This window comes from Scyliorhinus torazame, chromosome 11 (assembly GCF_047496885.1).
Source record: "Scyliorhinus torazame isolate Kashiwa2021f chromosome 11, sScyTor2.1, whole genome shotgun sequence".
NCBI classification, from domain to species: domain Eukaryota; kingdom Metazoa; phylum Chordata; class Chondrichthyes; order Carcharhiniformes; family Scyliorhinidae; genus Scyliorhinus; species Scyliorhinus torazame.
Genome location: NC_092717.1, coordinates 254,566,548 through 254,588,826, shown reverse-complemented (window position 1 = coordinate 254,588,826; position 22,279 = coordinate 254,566,548). Strand labels below are relative to the sequence as shown.

At 50.7% G+C, this 22,279-nt stretch overlaps 1 protein-coding gene across 2 annotated transcripts in view; it reads left to right on the top strand.

Moving 5' to 3' along the window:
• Positions 1-22,279, top strand: part of LOC140385924 (dynein regulatory complex protein 11-like) — a 1,066,524-nt gene that overhangs the window by 752,029 nt on the left and 292,216 nt on the right. For both annotated transcript variants that reach the window (XM_072468573.1, XM_072468575.1), the window contains one exon: positions 7,161-7,360. In XM_072468573.1, coding sequence (XP_072324674.1) covers positions 7,161-7,360 — 200 coding nt within the window. The remainder of the gene's footprint in view (positions 1-7,160; positions 7,361-22,279) is intronic.

Here is a 22,279-nt window from a genome sequence, read left to right as displayed (position 1 = left end):
CGCAGCGATCTCCGTGATCGCCCAGAGGACATTCGACCGCATCAAGCAGGGTATACAGACCCTTACACTAACTGACTCACAGGCCAGGTTGGCCACCTACACGGGGGAACCACTGGACATTGCAGGAACTACAATGACCCCTGTTGTCTATGGACGCCATTAGGGGCGTTTCCCACTTATCGTTGTGCGTGGCCATGGGCCCAGCCTGTTGGGTCGGGACTGGTTGCGCCATTTGCGGTTGCAATGGCAGCACATCCTCCAAACAGTTTCTGGAGGGTTGACTGAGGTGCTAGGACGATACCCAGAGGTATTCCAGCCCGGTTTGGGGAAAATAAAAGAGGCCGTAGTCCGTATCCAATTTGAACCAGGAGCCACGCCGCGCTATTTCCGGGCGCGCCCAGTGCCTTACGCTTTGCTCGAGAAGGTAGAAGGGGAGCTCACTCGTTTGGAGAGTTTGGGTATTATCAGGCCCGTCCGTTTTGCTGACTGGGCAGCACCAATTGTACCAGTAATGAAGCCAGATGCCACAGTTCGCTTGTGTGGCGACTATAAGCTTACAGTGAATACAGTTTCCCGACTCGACCGATACCCAATGCCTCGCGTAGAGGATCTCTACGCGAAACGTGCAGGTGGACTCCCATTCACAAAGTTAGATATGAGTCACGCCTACCTGCAGTTGGAGCTGGACCCTGCCTCCCGACCATATGTAACAATTAACACACACCGGGGCCTGTATGAATATACACGGTTGCCCTTTGGAGTATCCTCTGCCTGCGCAATTTTTCAACGTGTTATGGAGGGCATTTTGAGAGGTTTACCACGTGTTGCTGTCTACCTAGATGACGTGTTGATTACAGGGACGTTGGAGCAGGAACATTTGGAAAATCTGGAGGCTGTCCTTAGACGCCTTTCGGAGGCTGGAGTCTGTTTACGTCGCACAAAGTGCGTATTTCAGGCAAAAGAAGTAGTCTACCTAGGTTATCGGGTGGACCGCGAAGGTTTGCACCCCGTCGCAGAGAAGGTGCGTGCAATTCAACATGCCCCCACCCCGACTGACACTTCGCATCTTCGTTCTTTTCTCGGCCTCGTAAACTATTACGGGAAGTTCCTCCCCAATCTGGCAACTACTCTGGCCCCTTGCACCTTCTGCTAAAGAAAAATCACACCTGGGTTTGGGGTCAGCCGCAAGAAACCGCTTTCCGGCGGGTAAAGCAACAATTGTCGTCGTCTGGGTTACTAACCCACTATGATCCAGGAAAGCCTTTGCTCGTCACATGTGATGCATCCCCGTATGGTATTGGGGCCGTCCTGTCCCATAAGATGGAGAACAGGGCCGAGCATCCGATAGCTTTCGCCTCCCGCACATTGACTGCAGCGGAGAAAAAGTACGCGCAGATCGAGAAGGAGGGCCTGGCAGTGGTTTTCGCGGTAAACGCTTCCACCAGTATGTGTACGGCCGCCATTTCACTATCGTGACTGATCACAAGCCCCTGCTGGGACTTTTCAGAGAGGATAAGCCAATACCGCCCATTGCTTCCGCACGGATCCAGCGCTGGGCTTTGTTGCTTGCTGCATACGAGTATTCTCTGGAGCACAAACCAGGTACGCAGATAGCAAATGCCGACGCACTGAGCCGATTGCCTTTATCGACCGGCCCAATGTCGACACCCACGACCGGTGAGGTGGTTGCAACCCTAAATTTTATGGACACCTTGCCTGTCACGGCATCACAGATCCATGAGTGGACCCAGACGGAGCCAGTCTTGTCAAAGGTTCGGCACATAGTCCTGTATGGTGGGCAGCATAGACAGCTCCCAGGCGAGATGCGGGCATTTTCCTCCAAGCTGTCAGAATTCAGCGTGGAAGATGGCATCAAAGAACAAAGAACAAAGAAATGTACAGCACAGGAACAGGCCCTTCGGCCCTCCAAGCCCGTGCCGACCATACTGCCCGACTAAACTACAATCTTCTACACTTCCTGGGTCCGTATCCTTCTATTCCCATCCTATTCATATATTTGTCAAGATGCCCCTTAAATGTCCCTATCGTCCCTGCTTCCACTACCTCCTCCGGTAGTGAGTTCCAGGCACCCACTACCCTCTGCGTAAAAAACTTGCCTCGTACATCTACTCTAAACCTTGCCCCTCTCACCTTAAACCTATGCCCCCTAGTAATTGACCCCTCTACCCTGGGGAAAAGCCTCTGACTATCCACTCTGTCTATGCCCCTCTTAATTTTGTATACCTCTATCGGGTCGCCCCTCAACCTCCTTCGTTCCAGTGAGAACAAACCGAGTTTATTCAATCGCTCCTCATAGCTTATGCCCTCCATACCAGGCAACATTCTGGTAAATCTCTTCTGCACCCTCTCTAAAGCCTCCACATCCTTCTGGTAGTGTGGCGACCAGAATTGAACACTATACTCCAAGTGTGGCCTAACTAAGGTTCTATACAGCTGCAACATGACTTGCCAATTCTTATACTCAATGCCCCGGCCAATGAAGGCAAGCATGCCGTATGCCTTCTTGACTACCTTCTCCACCTGTGTTGCCCCTTTCAATGACCTGTGGACCTGTACTCCTAGATCTCTTTGACTTTCAATACTCTTGAGGGTTCTACCATTCACTGTATATTCCCTACCTGCATTAGCCCTTCCAAAATGCATTACCTCACATTTGTCCGGATTAAACTCCATCTGCCATCTCTCCGCCCAAGTCTCCAGACAATCTAAATCCTGCTGTATCCTCAGACAGTCCTCATCGCTATCCGCAATTCCACCAACCTTTGTGTCGTCTGCAAACTTACTAATCAGACCAGTTACATTTTCCTCCAAATCATTTATATATACTACAAAGAGCAAAGGTCCCAGCACTGATCCCTGTGGAACACCACTGGTCACAGCCCTCCAATTAGAAAAGCATCCCTCCATTGCTACCCTCTGCCTTCTATGGCCTAGCCAGTTCTGTATCCACCTTGCCAGTTCACCCCTGATCCCGTGTGACTTCACCTTTTGTACTAGTCTACCATGAGGGACCTTGTCAAAGGCCTTACTGAAGTCCATATAGACAACATCTACTGCCCTACCTGCATCAATCATCTTAGTGACCTCCTCGAAAAACTCTATCAAGTTAGTGAGACACGACCTCCCCTTCACAAAACCGTGCTGCCTCTCACTAATACGTCCATTTGCTTCCAAATGGGAGTAGATCCTGTCTCGAAGAATTCTCTCCAGTAATTTCCCTACCACTGAAGTAAGGCTCACCGGCCTGTAGTTCCCGGGATTATCCTTGCTACCCTTCTTAAACAGAGGAACAACATTGGCTATTCTCCAGTCCTCCGGGACATCCCCTGAAGACAGCGAGGATCCAAAGATTTCTGTCAAGGCCTCAGCAATTTCCTCTCCAGCCTCCTTCTTGTGGGCATCCTCTTGTGGGGGACGCGTGTGATTGTCCCGGAAAAAGGCCAGGAGCTGATACTAACAGACTTGCACAATGGGCATCCGGGCGTGACCAAGATGAAAATATTGGCCCGGAGTTATGTCTGGTGGCCAGGCCTCGACACCGACATTATGAAGGTGGCCCAAAACTGCTCCATTTGCCAGGAGCATCAGAAGCTTCCGCCGGCCGCGCCCCTACATCACTGGGAATGGCCAGGGCGGCCTTGGGCGCGCTTGCATGCGGATTTCGCCGGCCCTTTTCAGGGATCCATGTTCCTTCTGCTAATTGACGCCCAGTCCAAGTGGCTGGAGGTGCATAAGATGCAGGAGACACCGTCCTGCGCAACAATTGAAAAGATGCGTTTATCATTCAGTACGCATGGCCTCCCCGAGGTGCTGGTCACGGATAATGGCACTCCATTCACGAGTGAGGAGTTTGCTAGGTTTACAAAGATGAACGGCATCCGCCATATCCGCACTGCCCCATGCCACCCGGCTTCAAATATGTTGGCAGAGCCCGCAGTGCAAACATTCAAAAGAGGCCTAAAGAAGCAGTCTTCCGGATCAATGGTCACGAGACTGGCTCGCTTTTTGTTTACGTACAGGACCACCCCCCATGCAGTGACTGGGGTAGCTCCCGCAGAACTCCTAATGGGCCGGAGACTTCGCACCCGCCTTAGTATGGTTTCCCCGGACATTGGCGCAAAAGTACGCCGCACACAAGAACGGCAGGGACAGGGATTTTCTCGGCATCGGCCGATTCGGCAGTTTGCGCCCGGTGGCCCAGTGCTCGTTCGGAATTTTGCTGGTGGTGCCCAATGGGTTCCTGGTGTAATCTTTCGCCAAAGGGGCCCTATATCTTACCAAGTGCAAGCCCAGGGTCGTCTCCAGCGAAAACACGTAGACCACGTTCGGTCCAGAAGATCATCCCCTCAAAAGATTCCCCGCCCCCGGAGCTCAGTTCAACAGCTGCAAAGACCAGAGACAAGGGAAGGTAGTCCTCAAAATCTTCCACTGGTGCCTCACTCGAAGCCTGCGCAGGTCGTTACGGGACCGAATGGAGATAGAGACGCTGACATGACGGAGGCAGCAGACTCTGACTCCGAGATGGAGACACAGGATGCATCAGAGGGGGAATCCTCGGGTCCACGGGCCGTGGATGTACAACCGTTACGCTGTTCATCACGGATGCGCCGGTCTCCGTCTCGTTATACGCTGCCGGACCCAGCGCCGCGTGCAAATGGCGTCCGGCCTGCGGCCAAACGAGTTCGACGCCTTCCTTCGCCAGGGTCTTCGGTGGATTCCTTGGACTTTGGGGGGGAGGGATGTTATAACCTGCCTACTTATGATTGGCTGGGGACTAATGACTATCCCACAATCCTATGGGAGTATGAACTTCCCCAATGAGGGGGGCGGAGAAATTCCTAGTATAAATAAGCTGGCCAGTTCAGGAACCAGCAGGAAGGAGAAGGGAGCAAGGGAAGTTACTGCTACTGTTGTATATATATTATTATAGTAAATAAACGTTATTACTTTGTATCCTTAAAACTCATGCTGGATTCTTCGTGGCCCTTACAAAAGTTGGTGAGGCCACACCTTGCTGCAGGTATACAGGCCTTGGTGAGACCACACCTTGCTGCAGGTATACAGGCCTTGGTGAGACCACACCTTGCTGCAGGTATACAGGGCCGTGGGGAGACCACACCTTGAGTATTGTGGCAGTTTTGCTCTCCTAGTTTGAGGAAGGACATTCTTGCTATTGAGGGTGTCCAGCGAAGGTTCACCAGACTAATTCACGGGGTGGCAGGACTGACAGATGAAGAAAGACTGGATCGACTGGGCTTGTGCTCTCTGGAGTTTAGAGGAATGCGAGGGGATCTCATAGAAACATCTAAAATCCGGATGGGACGGGACAGGCTGGATGCGGGAAGAATGTTCCCGATGTTGGGGACGTCCAGAACTAGGGGTCACAGCCTAAGAATCAGGGGTCAGCCATTCGGGACTGAGATGCGGAACAACTTCCTCTCAGAGGTGTGAGCTTGTGGAATTCTCGCCCACAGAAAGCTGTTGGGGCCGGTTTGCTGGATATATTCAAGAGGGAGCTGGACGTGGCCCTTGCGGCTAACGGGATCAAGCGGTATCGAGAGAGAGCGGGAGTGGGATACTGAATTTGCATGATCACCATGATTATATTGAATGGGGGAGCAGGCTCGAGGGGCCGAATGGCCTCCTGCACCTATTTTCTATGTTTCTATGAAGATAATACTGAGCCATCCTCTGAACACATCCCAGTTCCTTACCAGCCATGGGGGACCCAGTCACTGACAAACGTTCCAGAGTCACAGGTTCACATCCCCGTGACCCCAGGTTCACATCCCCGTGACCCCAGGTTCACATCCCCGTGACCCCAGGTTCAAATCCCCGTGACCCCAGGTTCACATCCCCGTGACCCCAGGTTCACATCCCCGTGACCCCAGGTTCACATCCCCGTGACCCCAGGTTCAAATCCCCGTGACCCCAGGTTCACATCCCCGTGACCCCAGGTTCACATCCCCGTGACCCCAGGTTCACATCCCTCTAACCCCAGGTTCACGTCTCCATAACACCAAGTTCACATTCCCGTGACCCCTGGTTCACATCCCCATGACCCCAGGTTCACCTCCCCGTGACCCCAGGTTCACATCCCCGTGACCCCAGGTTCACCTCCCCGTGACCCCAGGTTCACATCCCCATGACCCCAGGTTCACATCCCCGTGACCACAGGTTCACATCCCTGTGACCCCAGGTTCATATCCCCGTGACCCCAGGTTCACATCCCCGTGACCCCAGGTTCACATCCCCCTGACCCCAGGTTCACATCCCCCTGACCCCTGGTTCACATCCCCTTGACCCCAGGTTCACATCCCCGTGACCCCAGGTTCACATCCCCGTGACCCCAGGTTCACATCCTCGTGACCCCAGGTTCACCTCCCCGTGACCCCAGGTTCACATCCCCTTGACCCCAGATTCACATCCCCGTGACCCCAGGTTCACCTTCCCGTAACCCCAGGTTCACGTCCCCTTGACCCCAGGTTCACATCCCCATGACCCCAGGTTCACATCCCCTTGACCCCCTGGTTCACATCCCCATGACCCCAGGTTCACCTCCCCGTGACCCCAGGTTCGCATCCCCGTGACCCCAGGTTCACGTCCCCATGACCCCAGGTTCACATCCCCGTGACCCCAGGTTCACATCCCCGTGACCCCAGGTTCACATCCCCCTGACCCCAGGTTCACATCCCCGTGACCCCAGGTTCACATCCCCCTGACCCCAGGTTCACGTCCCCATGACCCCAAGTTCACGTCCCCGTGACCCCAGGTTCACATCCCCGTGACCCCAGGTTCACATCCCCGTGACCCCAAGTTCACGTCCCCGTGACCCCAGGTTCACATCCCCATGACCCTAGGTTCACATCCCCGTGACCCCAGGTTCACGTCCCCATGACACCAAGTTCACATTCCCGTGACCCCAGGTTCACATCCCCGTGACCCCAAGTTCACGTCCCCGTGACCCCAGGTTCACATCCCCATGACCCTAGGTTCACATCCCCGTGACCCCAGGTTCACATCCCCCTGACCCCAGGTTCACATCCCCATGACCCTAGGTTCACATCCCCCTGACCCCAGTGACTGCCAACCCTAACCATATAAACTCTAGCCGTGTATTGTCATCCTGCTGTTTCTAGGTTCCCAGCCTCTCCACGAGAAGGCTCCCCTGGTGAAGTCCATCCTTCTGGCTGGTCCGCACGGCGTGGGGAAGAAGATGTTGGTGCACAGTATCTGCACAGAGACATGTGCGACCCTCTTTGACCTATCAGCAAAGAACATCGCAGGGAAATATCCTGGCAAGATTGGTTTGCAGATGCTGCTTCACATGGTCTTCAAGGTACAGTCAACAAGCCCTGTGGACATGGTCAAAGGGGTCGATGAAGAATTGGGCAAAAGAGAAGCATTTCAAAAGAGGAAAAATGAGGGTTTGGTAAAATGAGTGAAAGGCGCAGAATGGGGAGACACCTGCTATCGATACGTCAACAATCCAACCAACTCCTCCTCACAATCCTGAGAAATCATTGTCCAATTTAACAGCAAAGGTTACAGGAGGGAATTTCAAAACATGAGGTCAAAATGCCTCAAAGCAAAGCCACCAATGATGGGGCAATGGAGGGAGGGAGGGCAGGAGGAGTGAAACATGAGGTGGTGGAGTTTACACAGAGTGAGGGACACTGGGGTTTGGAGGGAGAGAGACTGGAGGAGTGAGACATGAGGTGACGGAGTTTACACAGAGTGAGGGACACTGGGGTTTGGAGGGAGAGAGACTGGAGGAGTGAGACATGAGGTGGCGGAGTTTACAGAGAGAGAGTTTGGAGGAAGGGACGGAGAGAGGGAGGGAGAGATGGACAGAGGGAGGGAGGGTAGGGAGGGAGGAGTGACACACGGCTGAGGGAAGCAGTGCTGAGTCTGAAGTTACAAAACAAAAGACCGGACGTGCGTTGGAAGCTGGCAATGTTACAGAAACAGAAATGAACAATTGTGATGGTGGACAGAATGTGGAATAAATTGTGAACAAAACGCAGTGAACACAACAAGAATGTTAAATAGGGAGGTCAGAGGAGGTGATTGTGAAATGAGAACGTTCTCATCTGCTATTCAACCACAAGGTGTCTCCCCAGGTCGAGGCTTATCATTGCTCTCGGCACACATTCCCTTTGGATTGGATTTGTGTATTGTCATGTGTACCGGGGTACAGTGAAAACCGTTTTCTGTGAGCAGCTCAAACAGATCTTTCAGTAAATCCAAACAAAATAAATCAATCAAACTTTTCGACTCTCACCAACTCTAATCTCCTACTCCCTCTATAAAACTCCCTCTCTGCGATTCTCTCTCTCCAACTCCATCTCTCCGATTCTCTCTCTCCGATTCTCTCTCTCCAACTCCATCCCTCCGATTCTCTCCCTCTCATTCACTCTCTACAATTCCCACTCTCCGATTCTCTCTCTCTTTCACTCTCTACAATTCCCACTCTCCGATTCTCTCTCTCCGATTCACTCTCTGATTCTCTCTCTCCGATTCTCTCTCTCCGAATCTCTCTCTCCGATTCACTCTCTCCGAATCTCTCTCTCCGATTCACTCTCTCCGATTCACTCTCTCCGATTCTCTCTCCGATTCTCTCTCCGAGTCTCTCTCTCCGATTCTCTCTCCGATTCTCTCTCCGGTTCTCTCTCTCCGATTCTCTCTCCGATTCTATCTCTCCGATTCTCTCTCTCCGATTCTCTGTCTCCGATTCTCTCTCCGATTCTCTCTCTCCAATTCTCCCTCTCCGTTTCTCTCTCCGATTATCTCTCTCCGATTCTCTCTCCGATTCTCTATCTCCGATTCTCTCTCCGATTCTCTCTCTCCGATTCTCTCTCCGATTCTCTCTCCCCGATTCTCTCTCTCCGATTCTCTCTCCGATTCTCTCTCTCCGATTCTCTCTCCGATTCTCTCTCTCCAATTCACTCTCTCCGATTCTCTCTCTCCGATTCTCTCTCTCCGATTCTCTCTCCGATTCTCTCTCTCCAACTCCATCTCTCCGATTCTCTATCTCTCTTTCACTCTCTACAATTCCCAATCTCCGATTCTCTCTCTCCGATTCTCTCTCTCCGATTCACTCTCTCCGAATCTCTCTCTCCGATTCTCTCTCTCCGATTCTCTCTCCGATTCTCTCTCCCCGATTCTCTCTCTCCGATTCTCTCTCTCCGATTCTCTCTCTCCGATTCTCTCTCCGACTCTCCCTCCGATTCTCTCTCTCCGATTCTCTGTCAGATTCTCTCTCTCCGATTCTCTCTCCAATTCTCTCTCTCCGATTCTCTCTCTCCGATTCTCTCTCCGATTCTCTCTCTCCGATTCTCTCTCTCCGATTCTCTCTCCAATTCTCTCTCCGACTCTCTCTCTCTCTCCGATTCTCTCTCCGATTCTCTCTCTCCGATTCTCTCTCCGATTCTCTCTCCGATTCTCTCTCTCCGATTCCCTCTCTCCAATTCTCTCTCCGATTCTCTCTCTCCGATTCTCTCTCTCCAATTCTCTCTCTCCGATTCTCTCTCCGATTCTCTCTCTCCGATTCTCTCTCTCCGATTCTCTCTCTCCGATTTTCTCTCCGGTTCTCTCTCCGATTCTCTCTCTCCGAGTCTCTCTCTCCGATTCTCTCTCTCCGATTCTCTCTCTCCGATTCTCTCTCCGATTCTCTCTCTCCGATTCTCTCTCTCTGATTCTCTCTCTCTGATTCTCTCTCTCCGATTCTCTCTCCAATTCTCTCTCCGACTCTCTCTCTCTCTCCGATTCTCTCTCCGATTCTCTCTCTCCGATTCTCTCTCCGATTCTCTCTCCGATTCTCTCTCTCCGATTCCCTCTCTCCAATTCTCTCTCCGATTCTCTCTCTCCGATTCTCTCTCCAATTCTCTCTCTCCGATTCTCTCTCTCCGATTCTCTCTCTCCGATCCTCTCTCTGATTCTCTCTATCCGATTCTCTCTCTCCGATTCTCTCTCTCCGATTCTCTCTCCGATTCTCTCTCTCCGATTCTTTCTCCGATTCTCTCTCCGATTCTCTCTCTCTGATTCTCTCTCTCCGTTTCTCTCTCCGATTCTCTCTCTCCGATTCTCTCTCCGATTCTCTCTCTCCGATTCTCTCTCCGATTCTCTCTCTCCGATTCTCTCTCTCCGATTCTCTCTCCGATTCTCTCTCCCCGATTCTCTCTCTCCGATTCTCTCTCTCCGATTCTCTCTCTCCGATTCTCTCTCCGACTCTCCCTCCGATTCTCTCTCTCCGATTCTCTGTCAGATTCTCTCTCTCCGATTCTCTCTCCAATTCTCTCTCTCCGATTCTCTCTCTCCGATTCTCTCTCCGATTCTCTCTCTCCGATTCTCTCTCTCCGATTCTCTCTCCAATTCTCTCTCCGACTCTCTCTCTCTCTCTCCGATTCTCTCTCTCCGATTCTCTCTCTCCGATTCTCTCTCTCCGATTCTCTCTCTCCGAATCTCTCTCCGATTCTCTCTCTCCGAATCTCTCTCTCCGATTCTCTCTCCGATTCTCTCTCTCCGATTCTCTCTCTCCGATTCTCTCTCTCCGATTCTCTCTCTCCGATTCTCTCTCCGATTCTCTCTCTCCGATTCTCTCTCTCCGATTCGCTCTCCGATTCGCTCTCCGATTCTATCTCTCCGATTCTCTCTCTCCGATTCTCTCTCCGATTCTCTCTCTCCGATTCTCTCTCAGATTCTCTCTCCGATTCTCTCTCTCCGATTCTCTCTCTGATTCTCTCTCTCCAATTCTCTCTCTCCGATTCTCTCTCTCCGATTCTCTCTCTCCGATTCTCTCTCTCCGATTCTCTCTCTCCGATTCTCTGTCCGAGTCTCTCTCTCCGATTCTCTCTCTCCGATTCTCTCTCCGATTCTCTCTCCGATTCTCTCTCTCCGATTCTCTCTCTCCGATTCTCTCTCTCCGATTGTCTCTCTCCGATTCTCTCTCCGATTCTCTCTCGGATTCTCTCTCTCCGATTCTCTCTCTCCGATTCTCTCTCTCCGATTCTCTCTCCGATTCTCTCTCTCCGATTCTCTCTCTCCGATTGTCTCTCTCCGATTGTCTCTCTCCGATTGTCTCTCCGATTCTCTCTCAGATTCTCTCTCTCCGATTCTCTCTCTCCGATTCTCTCTCTCCGATTCTCTATCTCCGAGTCTCTATCTCCGATTCTCTCTCCGATTCTCTCTCTCCGATTCTCTCTCTCCGATTCTCTCTCCGATTCTCTCTCCGATTCTCTCTCTCCGATTCCCTCTCTCCAATTCTCTCTCCGATTCTCTCTCTCCGATTCTCTCTCCAATTCTCTCTCTCCGATTCTCTCTCTCCGATTCTCTCTCTCCGATCCTCTCTCTGATTCTCTCTATCCGATTCTCTCTCTCCGATTCTCTCTCTCCGATTCTCTCTCTCCGATTCTCTCTCCGATTCTCTCTCTCCGATTCTTTCTCCGATTCTCTCTCCGATTCTCTCTCTCTGATTCTCTCTCTCCGATTCTCTCTCCGATTCTCTCTCTCCGATTCTCTCTCCGATTCTCTCTCTCCGATTCTCCGATTCTCTCTCTCCGATTCTCTCTCTCCGATTCTCTCTCCGATTCTCTCTCCCCGATTCTCTCTCTCCGATTCTCTCTCTCCGATTCTCTCTCTCCGATTCTCTCTCCGACTCTCCCTCCGATTCTCTCTCTCCGATTCTCTGTCAGATTCTCTCTCTCCGATTCTCTCTCCAATTCTCTCTCTCCGATTCTCTCTCTCCGATTCTCTCTCCGATTCTCTCTCTCCGATTCTCTCTCTCCGATTCTCTCTCTCCGATTCTCTCTCTCCGATTCTCTCTCTCCGATTCGCTCTCCGATTCGCTCTCCGATTCTATCTCTCCGATTCTCTCTCTCCGATTCTCTCTCCGATTCTCTCTCTCCGATTCTCTCTCAGATTCTCTCTCCGATTCTCTCTCTCCGATTCTCTCTCTGATTCTCTCTCTCCAATTCTCTCTCTCCGATTCTCTCTCTCCGATTCTCTCTCTCCGATTCTCGCTCTCAGATTCTCTCTCTCCGATTCTCTCTCCGATTCTCTCCGATTCTCTCTCTCCGATTCTCTCTCCGTTTCTCTCTCCGATTATCTCTCTCCGATTCTCTCTCCGATTCTCTCTCTCCGATTCTCTCTCCGATTCTCTCTCTCCGATTCTCTCTCCGATTCTCTCTCCCCGATTCTCTCTCACCGATTCTCTCTCCGATTCTCTCTCTCCGATTCTCTCTCCGATTCTCTCTCTCCAATTCACTCTCTCCGATTCTCTCTCTCCGATTCTCTCTCTCCGATTCTCTCTCCGATTCTCTCTCTCCAACTCCATCTCTCCGATTCTCTATCTCTCTTTCACTCTCTACAATTCCCAATCTCCGATTCTCTCTCTCCGATTCTCTCTCTCCGATTCACTCTCTCCGATTCTCTCTCTCCGATTCTCTCTCCGATTCTCTCTCTCCGATTCTCTCTCTCCGATTGTCTCTCTCCGATTGTCTCTCTCCGATTGTCTCTCCGATTCTCTCTCAGATTCTCTCTCTCCGATTCTCTCTCTCCGATTCTCTCTCTCCGATTCTCTATCTCCGAGTCTCTATCTCCGATTCTCTCTCCGATTCTCTCTCTCCGATTCTCTCTCTCCGATTCTCTCTCCGATTCTCTCTCCGATTCTCTCTCTCCGATTCCCTCTCTCCAATTCTCTCTCCGATTCTCTCTCTCCGATTCTCTCTCCAATTCTCTCTCTCCGATTCTCTCTCTCCGATTCTCTCTCTCCGATCCTCTCTCTGATTCTCTCTATCCGATTCTCTCTCTCCGATTCTCTCTCTCCGATTCTCTCTCTCCGATTCTCTCTCCGATTCTCTCTCTCCGATTCTTTCTCCGATTCTCTCTCCGATTCTCTCTCTCTGATTCTCTCTCTCCGATTCTCTCTCCGATTCTCTCTCTCCGATTCTCTCTCCGATTCTCTCTCTCCGATTCTCCGATTCTCTCTCTCCGATTCTCTCTCTCCGATTCTCTCTCCGATTCTCTCTCCCCGATTCTCTCTCTCCGATTCTCTCTCTCCGATTCTCTCTCTCCGATTCTCTCTCCGACTCTCCCTCCGATTCTCTCTCTCCGATTCTCTGTCAGATTCTCTCTCTCCGATTCTCTCTCCAATTCTCTCTCTCCGATTCTCTCTCTCCGATTCTCTCTCCGATTCTCTCTCTCCGATTCTCTCTCTCCGATTCTCTCTCTCCGATTCTCTCTCTCCGATTTTCTCTCTCCGATTCGCTCTCCGATTCGCTCTCCGATTCTATCTCTCCGATTCTCTCTCTCCGATTCTCTCTCCGATTCTCTCTCTCCGATTCTCTCTCAGATTCTCTCTCCGATTCTCTCTCTCCGATTCTCTCTCTGATTCTCTCTCTCCAATTCTCTCTCTCCGATTCTCTCTCTCCGATTCTCTCTCTCCGATTCTCGCTCTCAGATTCTCTCTCTCCGATTCTCTCTCCGATTCTCTCCGATTCTCTCTCTCCGATTCTCTCTCCGTTTCTCTCTCCGATTATCTCTCTCCGATTCTCTCTCCGATTCTCTCTCTCCGATTCTCTCTCCGATTCTCTCTCTCCGATTCTCTCTCCGATTCTCTCTCCCCGATTCTCTCTCACCGATTCTCTCTCCGATTCTCTCTCTCCGATTCTCTCTCCGATTCTCTCTCTCCAATTCACTCTCTCCGATTCTCTCTCTCCGATTCTCTCTCTCCGATTCTCTCTCCGATTCTCTCTCTCCAACTCCATCTCTCCGATTCTCTATCTCTCTTTCACTCTCTACAATTCCCAATCTCCGATTCTCTCTCTCCGATTCTCTCTCTCCGATTCACTCTCTCCGAATCTCTCTCTCCGATTCTCTCTCTCCGATTCTCTCTCTCCGATTCTCTATCTCCGATTCTCTCTCTCCGATTCTCTCTCTCCGATTCTCTCTCCGATTCTCTCTCCCCGATTCTCTCTCTCCGATTCTCTCTCTCCGATTCTCTCTCTCCGATTCTCTCTCCGACTCTCCCTCCGATTCTCTCTCTCCGATTCTCTGTCAGATTCTCTCTCTCCGATTCTCTCTCCAATTCACTCTCTCCGATTCTCTCTCTCCGATTCTCTCTCCGATTCTCTCGCTCCGATTCTCTCTCTCCGATTCTCTCTCCAATTCTCTCTCCGACTCTCTCTCTCTCTCCGATTCTCTCTCCGATTCTCTCTCTCCGATTCTCTCTCCGATTCTCTCTCCGATTCTCTCTCTCCGATTCCCTCTCTCCAATTCTCTCTCCGATTCTCTCTCTCCGATTCTCTCTCTCCAATTCTCTCTCTCCGATTCTCTCTCCGATTCTCTCTCTCCGATTCTCTCTCTCCGATTCTCTCTCTCCGATTCTCTCTCTCCGATTCTCTCTCCGATTCTCTCTCTCCGATTCTCTCTCTCCGATTCTCTCTCCGATTCTCTCTCTCCGATTCTCTCTCAGATTCTCTCTCCGATTCTCTCTCTCCGATTCTCTCTCTGATTCTCTCTCTCCAATTCTCTCTCTCCGATTCTCTCTCTCCGATTCTCTCTCTCCGATTCTCTCTCTCCGATTCTCTCTCTCCGATTCTCTGTCCGAGTCTCTCTCTCCGATTCTCTCTCTCCGATTCTCTCTCCGATTCTCTCTCCGATTCTCTCTCTCCGATTCTCTCTCTCCGATTCTCTCTCTCCGATTGTCTCTCTCCGATTCTCTCTCCGATTCTCTCTCGGATTCTCTCTCTCCGATTCTCTCTCTCCGATTCTCTCTCTCCGATTCTCTCTCCGATTCTCTCTCTCCGATTCTCTCTCTCCGATTGTCTCTCTCCGATTGTCTCTCTCCGATTGTCTCTCCGATTCTCTCTCAGATTCTCTCTCTCCGATTCTCTCTCTCCGATTCTCTCTCTCCGATTCTCTATCTCCGAGTCTCTCTCTCCGATTCTCTCTCCGATTCTCTCTCCGGTTCTCTCTCTCCGATTCTCTCTCCGATTCTATCTCTCCGATTCTCTCTCTCCGATTCTCTGTCTCCGATTCTCTCTCCGATTCTCTCTCTCCAATTCTCCCTCTCCGTTTCTCTCTCCGATTATCTCTCTCCGATTCTCTCTCCGATTCTCTATCTCCGATTCTCTCTCCGATTCTCTCTCTCCGATTCTCTCTCCGATTCTCTCTCCCCGATTCTCTCTCTCCGATTCTCTCTCCGATTCTCTCTCTCCGATTCTCTCTCCGATTCTCTCTCTCCAATTCACTCTCTCCGATTCTCTCTCTCCGATTCTCTCTCTCCGATTCTCTCTCCGATTCTCTCTCTCCAACTCCATCTCTCCGATTCTCTATCTCTCTTTCACTCTCTACAATTCCCAATCTCCGATTCTCTCTCTCCGATTCTCTCTCTCCGATTCACTCTCTCCGAATCTCTCTCTCCGATTCTCTCTCTCCGATTCTCTCTCCGATTCTCTCTCCCCGATTCTCTCTCTCCGATTCTCTCTCTCCGATTCTCTCTCTCCGATTCTCTCTCCGACTCTCCCTCCGATTCTCTCTCTCCGATTCTCTGTCAGATTCTCTCTCTCCGATTCTCTCTCCAATTCTCTCTCTCCGATTCTCTCTCTCCGATTCTCTCTCCGATTCTCTCTCTCCGATTCTCTCTCTCCGATTCTCTCTCCAATTCTCTCTCCGACTCTCTCTCTCTCTCCGATTCTCTCTCCGATTCTCTCTCTCCGATTCTCTCTCCGATTCTCTCTCCGATTCTCTCTCTCCGATTCCCTCTCTCCAATTCTCTCTCCGATTCTCTCTCTCCGATTCTCTCTCTCCAATTCTCTCTCTCCGATTCTCTCTCCGATTCTCTCTCTCCGATTCTCTCTCTCCGATTCTCTCTCTCCGATTTTCTCTCCGGTTCTCTCTCCGATTCTCTCTCTCCGAGTCTCTCTCTCCGATTCTCTCTCTCCGATTCTCTCTCTCCGATTCTCTCTCCGATTCTCTCTCTCCGATTCTCTCTCTCTGATTCTCTCTCTCTGATTCTCTCTCTCCGATTCTCTCTCCAATTCTCTCTCCGACTCTCTCTCTCTCTCCGATTCTCTCTCCGATTCTCTCTCTCCGATTCTCTCTCCGATTCTCTCTCCGATTCTCTCTCTCCGATTCCCTCTCTCCAATTCTCTCTCCGATTCTCTCTCTCCGATTCTCTCTCCAATTCTCTCTCTCCGATTCTCTCTCTCCGATTCTCTCTCTCCGATCCTCTCTCTGATTCTCTCTATCCGATTCTCTCTCTCCGATTCTCTCTCTCCGATTCTCTCTCCGATTCTCTCTCTCCGATTCTTTCTCCGATTCTCTCTCCGATTCTCTCTCTCTGATTCTCTCTCTCCGTTTCTCTCTCCGATTCTCTCTCTCCGATTCTCTCTCCGATTCTCTCTCTCCGATTCTCTCTCCGATTCTCTCTCTCCGATTCTCTCTCTCCGATTCTCTCTCCGATTCTCTCTCCCCGATTCTCTCTCTCCGATTCTCTCTCTCCGATTCTCTCTCTCCGATTCTCTCTCCGACTCTCCCTCCGATTCTCTCTCTCCGATTCTCTGTCAGATTCTCTCTCTCCGATTCTCTCTCCAATTCTCTCTCTCCGATTCTCTCTCTCCGATTCTCTCTCCGATTCTCTCTCTCCGATTCTCTCTCTCCGATTCTCTCTCCAATTCTCTCTCCGACTCTCTCTCTCTCTCCGATTCTCTCTCTCCGATTCTCTCTCTCCGATTCTCTCTCACCGATTCTCTCTCTCCGAATCTCTCTCCGATTCTCTCTCTCCGAATCTCTCTCTCCGATTCTCTCTCCGATTCTCTCTCTCCGATTCTCTCTCTCCGATTCTCTCTCTCCGATTCTCTCTCTCCGATTCTCTCTCCGATTCTCTCTCTCCGATTCTCTCTCTCCGATTCGCTCTCCGATTCGCTCTCCGATTCTATCTCTCCGATTCTCTCTCTCCGATTCTCTCTCCGATTCTCTCTCTCCGATTCTCTCTCAGATTCTCTCTCCGATTCTCTCTCTCCGATTCTCTCTCTGATTCTCTCTCTCCAATTCTCTCTCTCCGATTCTCTCTCTCCGATTCTCTCTCTCCGATTCTCTCTCTCCGATTCTCTCTCTCCGATTCTCTGTCCGAGTCTCTCTCTCCGATTCTCTCTCTCCGATTCTCTCTCCGATTCTCTCTCCGATTCTCTCTCTCCGATTCTCTCTCTCCGATTCTCTCTCTCCGATTGTCTCTCTCCGATTCTCTCTCCGATTCTCTCTCGGATTCTCTCTCTCCGATTCTCTCTCTCCGATTCTCTCTCTCCGATTCTCTCTCCGATTCTCTCTCTCCGATTCTCTCTCTCCGATTGTCTCTCTCCGATTGTCTCTCTCCGATTGTCTCTCCGATTCTCTCTCAGATTCTCTCTCTCCGATTCTCTCTCTCCGATTCTCTCTCTCCGATTCTCTATCTCCGAGTCTCTATCTCCGATTCTCTCTCCGATTCTCTCTCTCCGATTCTCTCTCTCCGATTCTCTCTCCGATTCTCTCTCCGATTCTCTCTCTCCGATTCCCTCTCTCCAATTCTCTCTCCGATTCTCTCTCTCCGATTCTCTCTCCAATTCTCTCTCTCCGATTCTCTCTCTCCGATTCTCTCTCTCCGATCCTCTCTCTGATTCTCTCTATCCGATTCTCTCTCTCCGATTCTCTCTCTCCGATTCTCTCTCTCCGATTCTCTCTCCGATTCTCTCTCTCCGATTCTTTCTCCGATTCTCTCTCCGATTCTCTCTCTCTGATTCTCTCTCTCCGATTCTCTCTCCGATTCTCTCTCTCCGATTCTCTCTCCGATTCTCTCTCTCCGATTCTCCGATTCTCTCTCTCCGATTCTCTCTCTCCGATTCTCTCTCCGATTCTCTCTCCCCGATTCTCTCTCTCCGATTCTCTCTCTCCGATTCTCTCTCTCCGATTCTCTCTCCGACTCTCCCTCCGATTCTCTCTCTCCGATTCTCTGTCAGATTCTCTCTCTCCGATTCTCTCTCCAATTCTCTCTCTCCGATTCTCTCTCTCCGATTCTCTCTCCGATTCTCTCTCTCCGATTCTCTCTCTCCGATTCTCTCTCTCCGATTCTCTCTCTCCGATTCTCTCTCTCCGATTCGCTCTCCGATTCGCTCTCCGATTCTATCTCTCCGATTCTCTCTCTCCGATTCTCTCTCCGATTCTCTCTCTCCGATTCTCTCTCAGATTCTCTCTCCGATTCTCTCTCTCCGATTCTCTCTCTGATTCTCTCTCTCCAATTCTCTCTCTCCGATTCTCTCTCTCCGATTCTCTCTCTCCGATTCTCGCTCTCAGATTCTCTCTCTCCGATTCTCTCTCCGATTCTCTCCGATTCTCTCTCTCCGATTCTCTCTCCGTTTCTCTCTCCGATTATCTCTCTCCGATTCTCTCTCCGATTCTCTCTCTCCGATTCTCTCTCCGATTCTCTCTCTCCGATTCTCTCTCCGATTCTCTCTCCCCGATTCTCTCTCTCCGATTCTCTCTCCGATTCTCTCTCTCCGATTCTCTCTCCGATTCTCTCTCTCCAATTCACTCTCTCCGATTCTCTCTCTCCGATTCTCTCTCTCCGATTCTCTCTCCGATTCTCTCTCTCCAACTCCATCTCTCCGATTCTCTATCTCTCTTTCACTCTCTACAATTCCCAATCTCCGATTCTCTCTCTCCGATTCTCTCTCTCCGATTCACTCTCTCCGAATCTCTCTCTCCGATTCTCTCTCTCCGATTCTCTCTCTCCGATTCTCTATCTCCGATTCTCTCTCTCCGATTCTCTCTCTCCGATTCTCTCTCCGATTCTCTCTCCCCGATTCTCTCTCTCCGATTCTCTCTCTCCGATTCTCTCTCTCCGATTCTCTCTCCGACTCTCCCTCCGATTCTCTCTCTCCGATTCTCTGTCAGATTCTCTCTCTCCGATTCTCTCTCCAATTGACTCTCTCCGATTCTCTCTCTCCGATTCTCTCTCCGATTCTCTCGCTCCGATTCTCTCTCTCCGATTCTCTCTCCAATTCTCTCTCCGACTCTCTCTCTCTCTCCGATTCTCTCTCCGATTCTCTCTCTCCGATTCTCTCTCCGATTCTCTCTCCGATTCTCTCTCTCCGATTCCCTATCTCCAATTCTCTCTCCGATTCTCTCTCTCCGATTCTCTCTCTCCAATTCTCTCTCTCCGATTCTCTCTCCGATTCTCTCTCTCCGATTCTCTCTCTCCGATTCTCTCTCTCCGATTCTCTCTCTCCGATTCTCTCTCCGATTCTCTCTCTCCGATTCTCTCTCTCCGATTCTCTCTCCGATTCTCTCTCTCCGATTCTCTCTCAGATTCTCTCTCCGATTCTCTCTCTCCGATTCTCTCTCTGATTCTCTCTCTCCAATTCTCTCTCTCCGATTCTCTCTCTCCGATTCTCTCTCTCCGATTCTCTCTCTCCGATTCTCTCTCTCCGATTCTCTGTCCGAGTCTCTCTCTCCGATTCTCTCTCTCCGATTCTCTCTCCGATTCTCTCTCCGATTCTCTCTCTCCGATTCTCTCTCTCCGATTCTCTCTCTCCGATTGTCTCTCTCCGATTCTCTCTCCGATTCTCTCTCGGATTCTCTCTCTCCGATTCTCTCTCTCCGATTCTCTCTCTCCGATTCTCTCTCCGATTCTCTCTCTCCGATTCTCTCTCTCCGATTGTCTCTCTCCGATTGTCTCTCTCCGATTGTCTCTCCGATTCTCTCTCAGATTCTCTCTCTCCGATTCTCTCTCTCCGATTCTCTCTCTCCGATTCACTATCTCCGAGTCTCTATCTCCGATTCTCTCTCCGATTCTCTCTCTCCGATTCTCTCTCTCCGATTCTCTCTCCGATTCTCTCTCCGATTCTCTCTCTCCGATTCCCTCTCTCCAATTCTCTCTCCGATTCTCTCTCTCCGATTCTCTCTCCAATTCTCTCTCTCCGATTCTCTCTCTCCGATTCTCTCTCTCCGATCCTCTCTCTGATTCTCTCTATCCGATTCTCTCTCTCCGATTCTCTCTCTCCGATTCTCTCTCTCCGATTCTCTCTCCGATTCTCTCTCTCCGATTCTTTCTCCGATTCTCTCTCCGATTCTCTCTCTCTGATTCTCTCTCTCCGATTCTCTCTCCGATTCTCTCTCTCCGATTCTCTCTCCAATTCTCTCTCTCCGATTCTCCGATTCTCTCTCTCCGATTCTCTCTCTCCGATTCTCTCTCCGATTCTCTCTCCCCGATTCTCTCTCTCCGATTCTCTCTCTCCGATTCTCTCTCTCCGATTCTCTCTCCGACTCTCCCTCCGATTCTCTCTCTCCGATTCTCTGTCAGATTCTCTCTCTCCGATTCTCTCTCCAATTCTCTCTCTCCGATTCTCTCTCTCCGATTCTCTCTCCGATTCTCTCTCTCCGATTCTCTCTCTCCGATTCTCTCTCCAATTCTGTCTCCGACTCTCTCTCTCTCTCCGATTCTCTCTCTCCGATTCTCTCTCTCCGATTCTCTCTCTCCGATTCTCTCTCTCCGAATCTCTCTCCGATTCTCTCTCTCCGAATCTCTCTCTCCGATTCTCTCTCCGATTCTCTCTCTCCGATTCTCTCTCTCCGATTCTCTCTCTCCGATTCTCTCTCCGATTCTCTCTCTCCGATTCTCTCTCTCCGATTCGCTCTCCGATTCGCTCTCCGATTCTATCTCTCCGATTCTCTCTCTCCGATTCTCTCTCCGATTCTCTCTCTCCGATTCTCTCTCAGATTCTCTCTCCGATTCTCTCTCTCCGATTCTCTCTCTGATTCTCTCTCTCCAATTCTCTCTCTCCGATTCTCTCTCTCCGATTCTCTCTCTCCGATTCTCGCTCTCAGATTCTCTCTCTCCGATTCTCTCTCCGATTCTCTCCGATTCTCTCTCTCCGATTCTCTCTCCGTTTCTCTCTCCGATTATCTCTCTCCGATTCTCTCTCCGATTCTCTCTCTCCGATTCTCTCTCCGATTCTCTCTCTCCGATTCTCTCTCCGATTCTCTCTCCCCGATTCTCTCTCTCCGATTCTCTCTCCGATTCTCTCTCTCCGATTCTCTCTCCGATTCTCTCTCTCCAATTCACTCTCTCCGATTCTCTCTCTCCGATTCTCTCTCTCCGATTCTCTCTCCGATTCTCTCTCTCCAACTCCATCTCTCCGATTCTCTATCTCTCTTTCACTCTCTACAATTCCCAATCTCCAATTCTCTCTCTCCGATTCTCTCTCTCCGATTCACTCTCTCCGAATCTCTCTCTCCGATTCTCTCTCTCCGATTCTCTCTCTCCGATTCTCTATCTCCGATTCTCTCTCTCCGATTCTCTCTCTCCGATTCTCTCTCCGATTCTCTCTCCCCGATTCTCTCTCTCCGATTCTCTCTCTCCGATTCTCTCTCTCCGATTCTCTCTCCGACTCTCCCTCCGATTCTCTCTCTCCGATTCTCTGTCAGATTCTCTCTCTCCGATTCTCTCTCCAATTCTCTCTCTCCGATTCTCTCTCTCCGATTCTCTCTCCGATTCTCTCGCTCCGATTCTCTCTCTCCGATTCTCTCTCCAATTCTCTCTCCGACTCTCTCTCTCTCTCCGATTCTCTCTCCGATTCTCTCTCTCCGATTCTCTCTCCGATTCTCTCTCCGATTCTCTCTCTCCGATTCCCTCTCTCCAATTCTCTCTCCGATTCTCTCTCTCCGATTCTCTCTCTCCAATTCTCTCTCTCCGATTCTCTCTCCGATTCTCTCTCTCCGATTCTCTCTCTCCGATTCTCTCTCTCCGATTCTCTCTCTCCGATTCTCTCTCCGATTCTCTCTCTCCGATTCTCTCTCTCTGATTCTCTCTCTCTGATTCTCTCTCTCCGATTCTCTCTCCAATTCTCTCTCCGACTCTCTCTCTCTCTCCGATTCTCTCTCCGATTCTCTCTCTCCGATTCTCTCTCCGATTCTCTCTCCGATTCTCTCTCTCCGATTCCCTCTCTCCAATTCTCTCTCCGATTCTCTCTCTCCGATTCTCTCTCCAATTCTCTCTCTCCGATTCTCTCTCTCCGATTCTCTCTCTCCGATCCTCTCTCTGATTCTCTCTATCCGATTCTCTCTCTCCGATTCTCTCTCTCCGATTCTCTCTCTCCGATTCTCTCTCCGATTCTCTCTCTCCGATTCTTTCTACGATTCTCTCTCCGATTCTCTCTCTCTGATTCTCTCTCTCCGATTCTCTCTCCGATTCTCTCTCTCCGATTCTCTCTCCGATTCTCTCTCT